Source organism: Carassius carassius, chromosome 17 (assembly GCF_963082965.1).
Source record: "Carassius carassius chromosome 17, fCarCar2.1, whole genome shotgun sequence".
Classification (NCBI taxonomy): domain Eukaryota; kingdom Metazoa; phylum Chordata; class Actinopteri; order Cypriniformes; family Cyprinidae; genus Carassius; species Carassius carassius.
In genome coordinates, this window is record NC_081771.1 from 75,001 (window position 1) to 82,500 (window position 7,500).

The window sequence follows — 7,500 nt, forward strand, 5'->3', positions numbered from 1 at the left end:
GTCAGCCGGTCACCTGATGTGTGTTTAGCTGTAGGAGACAAGACTAATGAGGAAACACTAAACATTAATGACACTAAACGCTTACAGACTGCGGTCCTCTTCTGCTGCTCAAATGCTTCTACTTCTGATCCGTCTAACTAGTGGCAGCAACTGATTATAAATCAATAATGTCATGTTACTTGTGTTTCAAGCATGAATAAGAGCGAGATTGTTCTGATTGTGAATGTTCAGATGAACGCCTGTGATGGAGCAAGCTAAACGCTGCACAGAACATGATGGTTTACTCTGGTAAATATGAAGTATAGATAGATTAACACACGTGTGTTATTACAGTGAGTGTGTGTGTGTGCCGTTACGCACCTCTTTGGCTCTCTGGACGGCGTCGCTGGCTGGATTCCTGATCTGGGGTGACGAGCGGGTGTTAATCTTATCGTACAGCTGAAACACACACAGTAGAGTTCATCAGCTGAACGCATGTATCTCATGATCTACAGACACACACTCGTATGTCTATATCACTCAATCTCTCATCTGAACAGAAGCTCAATCACATTTTCTCACCGTTTGTTGCTAAACTGTGTCACTCCTCCGAACAAACAACATTTGCCTGATTTGACTCCTATGCTTTTTCTCATAAACATGCATGTACACACACACACACACACACACACACACACACACTTTTGTATCGACATCAACTCCAGCAGCAGTGGATCCTCCTTCCTCTGTATTTATCTTGTTTTCCAGTGCAATGTCTAAAGATAATTGAATCAAGATATATTTACTTGATATAAATGATGAGCTAAATGACTTGACGTAAGAATTCTTGTTTTGATTGATCTTGAAACTTATCAAAATGAACTTGATCATTAAATCTAGAACAGATATCTGCTAAAGGAGTCAGTAGAATTTAAATCAAAGGGAAAACAAGTTTTCATTTCACACTGACAGACATTTGTTCTTGTTTTAAAGCATAAACTCTCTTTATTTTGATCACTTTTGCAGAAAATAAGACTTCAAGCGTTTAATTTCCATCGCAACTTAATTATCTTGATTTTAGGATGTTTAGATTTTTGTACTGGAAAACAAGACAAAAAATAGTGAAATAGTAGAATATAATGATGAAAACATTTGATGCCCCTTACTGAGACTTAATAATCTGATTTAAGACCTTTTTAAGACTTCACTTGTGGAAAGAAACATCGTAAGAACGATCATCTTGTGCATGATTTCTTTTGTTTTTCCACTCAACATGCATGTGCATGTGCGCACACACACACACACACACACGTTTGTGCCGAGATCAGCACCCTGATGAACTTTGACAGCAGTGAATCGTGGTCACATTCAGCACGCAAACACAGGGGCAGAAACACTGATGCAGCTCATCACTGTCAGGCTGGGACCGGCTGGGTTATACAGACAGCGATGATGATGATGATGATGATGATGATGATGATGATGATGAGGGGTGGAAAATAAAAACCGAGTCGTCAGCTGCTCAGCAGGAGTTTTGAAGATGACACATTTGACTGGTGTCTAGACTGTGGGCAGAATGTGTGTCACTGCAGGACTAACTACATCCCTGTCAGTCTGAACACACGCTGCCAGTGTGCTTACTGTAATTAAAGTGATTATTAATGAGTGAACTTACTGTAATTAAACTATTATTAATGAGTGAACTTACTGTAATTAAACGGACTATCAATAAGTGAACTTACTGTAATTAAAGTGATTATTAATGAGTGAACTTACTGTAATTAAACGGACTATCAATAAGTGAACTTACTGTAATTAAACTGATTATTAATAAGTGAACTTACTGTAATTAAACTATTATTAATAAGTGAACTTACTGTAATTAAACTATTATTAATAAGTGAACTTACTGTAATTAAACGGACTATCAATAAGTGAACTTACTGTAATTAAACTGATTATTAATAAGTGAACTTACTGTAATTAAACGGACTATCAATAAGTGAACTTACTGTAATTAAACTGATTATTAATAAGTGAACTTACTGTAATTAAACTATTATTAATAAGTGAACTTACTGTAATTAAACGGACTATCAATAAGTGAACTTACTGTAATTAAACTGATTATTAATAAGTGAACTTACTGTAATTAAACTGATTATTAATAAGTGAACTTACTGTAATTAAACTATTATTAATAAGTGAACTTACTGTAATTAAACTGATTATTAATAAGTGAACTTACTGTAATTAAACTGATTATTAATAAGTGAACTTACTGTAATTAAACTATTATTAATAAGTGAACTTACTGTAATTAAACGGACTATCAATAAGTGAACTTACTGTAATTAAACTGATTATTAATAAGTGAACTTACTGTAATTAAACTGATTATTAATAAGTGAACTTACTGTAATTAAACTGATTATTAATAAGTGAACTTACTGTAATTAAACTGATTATTAATAAGTGAACTTACTGTAATTAAACTGATTATTAATAAGTGAACTTACTGTAATTAAACGGACTATCAATAAGTGAACTTACTGTAATTAAACTGATTATTAATAAGTGAACTTACTGTAATTAAACGGACTATCAATAAGTGAACTTACTGTAATTAAACTGATTATTAATGAGTGAACTTACTGTAATTAAACTGATTATTAATAAGTGAACTTACTGTAATTAAACTATTATTAATAAGTGAACTTACTGTAATTAAACTGATTATTAATAAGTGAACTTACTGTAATTAAACGGACTATTAATAAGTGAACTTACTGTAATTAAACTGATTATTAATAAATAAACTTACTTTAATTAAACTGATTATTAATAAATAAACTTACTTTAATTAAACTGATTATTAATAAGTGAACAGACTGATGCATCCACAGATGCTGCATGAGCTCAAGAAACTGTTGACGTTGTTCTGTTGAGTGATTTCCACTCTTCGTTTCAAAGCTTTAATAGAATTATATAATTGTCATTAATAAAAAAATCTATTGTTAACCTGTTGAACACACAGGAAGTGATTTCTTCTGTCTGACGTCCATGTTTACACAAATCTGCAGCAGAAACAGATCTACAGAGGAACAAACCTAACGTCCGTCTGTGTCTCAGTCCTTCAGTGATGTGAGGAATGAAAGCAAAAACAGAATGAGTTTTTTTGAGAAAGTAAAAATGCACAAAGTTTCCTGTGAGGGTTAGGGTTAGGTGTAGGGTTGGTGTAGGGCCATAGAATATACAGTTTGTACAGTATAAAAACCATTACACTTATGGGATGAACACACTTTACACAAAAACACCCGTTTGTGTCAGTGTGTGTGTGTATGTGTGTGTGTGTGTGTGTGTATGTGTGTGTGTGTGTATGTGTGTGTGTGTGTGTGAGTGTGTGTGTGTGTGTGTGTGTATGTGTGTGTGTGTGTGTGTGTGTGTATGTGTGTGTGTGTGTGTGTGTATGTGTGTGTGTGTGTGTGTGTGTGTGTGTGTGTGAGCTTTTAAGTGTGAGTGAGTGTGTAAGAGTGTGTGTGTGTGTACCTACTTAACCACATTTTGGGAACAAATTATCCAAATGTGAGCTATACCTGACAAAATCCCAAAAACTTCCCTTTGGGGATGTCCTTATTTGTAAAACTGCTAAAAAAAAAAATCAAACAACAAAAATTGTTTTAAAAATGACAACAGTAAAATTGCAAAAAGTATTCTGTAAGAGCTAGGGTTAGGTGTATGCCAATAGAATATACAGTATAAATACTGTATGTGTGTGTGAGTGAGTGAGTGTGTGTGCAGGTTTATATGGTTTATGAGGACACAAATGACAGGAGTATTACAATGTGAATATGGTTTATGAGGTTTACACTTCCTTTGTCACCCATAAACCAATAGGCTTCTAAACAGTTTTTTGAAACACAATAATGCCTGTAGTTTTGTGTGTGTGTGTGTGGGGGGGGGGGGTTAGGGTAAGAAGATAGAAAATACAGTTTGTACAATAGAAAAACCATTATGTCTATGGAATGAACCCATAAAACATAATCAAGAGAGTGAGTTGACCATCTATGTGTGTGTGTGTGTGTGTGTAAGAGCGTGTGTGTTTGAAATTTTGTGAGCGTATGTGTGTGTGTAAGTGAGTGAGCTTGTGTGTGTGTGTGTGTGTGTGATCTTGTGTGTGTGTGTGTGTGTGTGTGTGTTCCTCACATCCAACAGAGTGTGCAGATGTTGGTCCTGGAAGACGCTGTGCAGGAAGTCCAGATCTTTCTCACTGCAGTCAGTCAGTGCGTGGATCTCCTCCAGACTGTCCAGGACCTGAGACACGGCCCCTAAACACACACACACACACACACACACACATACAGACACACACACATCAGCTCACTGCCCAAAATCTGTGCACATGCATGAATACAGAATCAGACACATCAGAGGAGCTCCTGGAACTGAACACATGGAGACGAGCATCACAGATCATCACACACACATTATTCACATTAGTGCAGGAAATGAGAGGAAGCGTGCTATTCTGATCGTTTGAGTCGTGTTTGATGGTGTGCTTCAGTGATGGAGGAACATGCTAGACAACAGACGATGAAGATAAAGATGAGGATGCTGTGTGGATGGCAAGCAAAGGCTCCAGGGGATACCTACTTTCTGCAGCAAGCAGTCCTAAAGTACAGGCAGCATTAGAAACAACAACAGCACAGTGAGATTACTGCAAGAGACACAAACACAGACCCAGAAGACTAGCATTCTGCAGAATACAGCGTGTGTACACTACACTCGACAGAGCACACTGTATCCCACAATGCACTGCACTGCACATGAGCCTCCACCATCTCTAAACACATCTGACCAGACATTTCTACACAAAACTGAATCAACAGTCATCACAACATAATCTGAATTAAACATGTAGTGCAGTGTTACAATCAAGCATACTAAAGGTTTTTTATGTGTGGAACAATGCCTTGAGTATGTTTGACAGAAGAGGACGGAGTACAGTCTTCACCTTGAAGCAAAACAAGTCAGTCTTGTATGAATTATGCAACATCTGGAAAATACCACTTGATCAAATCTAGTTTTAATAGAGATTACAAATCTGTTTGAAATTTCCGGATGTATTTAATGTCATTTATGATTTGTATATGTATCCCACTCTTCTTGCCACTTATTTAATATATAACGATTACTAATACAGTACGTCTGATCTCTGAGGGAGGAACTTGACTTTGTTTTCCTTCATGAGCAGAATTTCAGAGTCAGCAGATATTAATTTATCTATATATGTCAGTATTTACTGAAATGGTGACATGAGTCTGATGCTTTTGAATGTGGTTTGGCTGTTCTCCGACTGCTGCAGAGGACAAAGACACCGCACGGTTACAGGAAGTGAGTTTAATTCTGTGACAGAGAAGTGGCAGCTGTTTCTCAATACAAGACCAGAGACTTCCTCTCCATCTGACCTGTGATGAGGCCACAAAATAATCTTCACATTAGCAGAAGCAGAAGACACGTCTGGAGGAACAGAGGAGAGCGGCACGAATACTTCCTAACCCTCTGAAAACACTGCAGTGAAAGTTACGCAGCAGATGCGTTTCTGTTTTTAAAATCAAATGTAAGACCTTTTTAAAGAGTTGCACAAATTACTACTGAATGCCCTTATAAAACAAATCCATTCAGTGTCAAATAAACCAGGCATCTCTAATACTAATTCATCAAGACAGAACTGCCAGAAGAAACACCCAATACATGTTTTATTCAGTATTTACATGTGCACTGATACTGATTTCTGTTTTTGTATGTGTTCGATGTTTTTGCTCCCTCAGATTCCAGATTTTCAAATAGTTGTATCTCAGACAAATATTGTCCTCCGAACAAACCACACATCAATGGAGAGATCATTTATTCAGCTTCAGACGATGCATACATCTCAATTTGACAAACAAAATCATATGAGTGGATTTTGCTGATTCTATAATGCACTTAAAAAAGGTGATAAAAATATTATTGTGGTAATACAATAAAAAAATCTCTATACTGAATGTGTTAAATAATGTTCTTAAGTCTTTCTTTTCTGTGATGCAGCGGTTCAGAGAGAAAATACAGGAGATTACGCCGATTTAAATGAAAGATACTGTGACCAAAATATCAGTAATAGTTCAGGAAAATAATTCTGGGAGTCTTTATAAGATATTATAATATAAACATCTCAGTTCATCAGCGGAGCATCATAAGCCAACTCTAGGCATAAATGTGTAACATTCACTGATTGCAAACAGCACTCACATTCACTTCACTAAATCATAATCTTTTAAAGTTTAATAAATTGTGTATTGTGTGTACTCTCTTTTTCCGTCCCCAAATGTAACACTCCTAAAAAAGGGAATGTAAGACTATAAGGAAGTGGGCAGAGCTCTGCAGAGTTCAGCTCTTGATCAGGTGTGTGTTCGATCAGGGTGCTTCCCTCCTGAACTTAGTTTGAGTCCAATGATTTAAGGCCTTATTTATAATGACGCTAAATTTGATCCGTTTGATGTAAGACTTTTTAAGGAGCTGGAAACCCTGTTTATTGCTTCCAGTGTTTAGACTCATTTGAGGGAGTCATGAAGCAGCTCATGAGTGAGAGACGAGAGCTGAGGTCTCTTCAGACTTCACTAGACTCTCAGAGTGACTGATAAACCAGCTGAGATCCAGAGATGACTGGTTCAGGGGACGTACCTGAAGACGTGGGGTCCTCTGAGAAGTCGTGGAGGTCTTCAGGAGGGTCTCCGTAGAACGAGTTGAACTTGTGACTGGAGACGGCAGCGAGGACGGCGCCCTGTGAATCACACACACAAACTCATTCATTACAGTGTCAGAGTCAAACAGGGCATTTTGATGAAATCATCTTGATGAACCGCAGACGTTTGACATTTGCACTCCAGAGGATCTCAATCATATTAGATCATCAACACATCACACACACCATCAAAGCTCCTCACGCCTCATTACATGCTCCAACCGTCACACACCTGACTACATCTCTGATGTTCTAGAAGAAAACATCCCCTGCTTTCATGTGGCCAACAACTCTCTGTCAGCGAGAACTTTACTCTCACTAACCTACAACTGCTGTTCAACTCCCAAACCTTCTCAGCAGTGAATCCCCACCAGTCACTTCTGATTTTAAAATCATTTTGGGAGAATATCAGACGTGTATCAGTTTATTAGATCTGTGTATTCAGTCTTAAAGTGACAGCAGCCTAATAAACCTGCTGCTGTTCATATCAATCAAACAACCAAATAGAAAGAGAACCCCCCCCCCCCCCCCCCCCAGCTCTTTACTTAATCACTTTAATAGCTGAATTAAGGATTTATCTTTATGTTGAATGTAAGTTCTTATAAAGAATGTATATATAACCACTGGTCTTGAAATCCCTGTTTTTTGATCTATAAGTGGTTTGATTTTAGTTTAAGATAAATAAAGTCATGTTATGTGTCGCAGCAGTTTAATCTGTGTGTGTGTTGCACATTCAA

At 37.0% G+C, this 7,500-nt stretch overlaps 1 protein-coding gene across 8 annotated transcripts in view; it reads right to left on the reverse strand.

The window, feature by feature from the left end:
• The window catches only part of LOC132160663 (peripheral plasma membrane protein CASK-like), a 48,603-nt gene that overhangs the window by 15,532 nt on the left and 25,571 nt on the right, over window positions 1-7,500 (reverse strand). For all 8 annotated transcript variants that reach the window (XM_059570292.1, XM_059570294.1, XM_059570293.1 and 5 more), the window contains exons 10-12: window positions 6,703-6,802; window positions 4,186-4,307; window positions 361-438 (exon numbers count right to left, since the gene is read on the reverse strand). In XM_059570292.1, coding sequence (XP_059426275.1) covers window positions 361-438; window positions 4,186-4,307; window positions 6,703-6,802 — 300 coding nt within the window. The remainder of the gene's footprint in view (window positions 1-360; window positions 439-4,185; window positions 4,308-6,702; window positions 6,803-7,500) is intronic.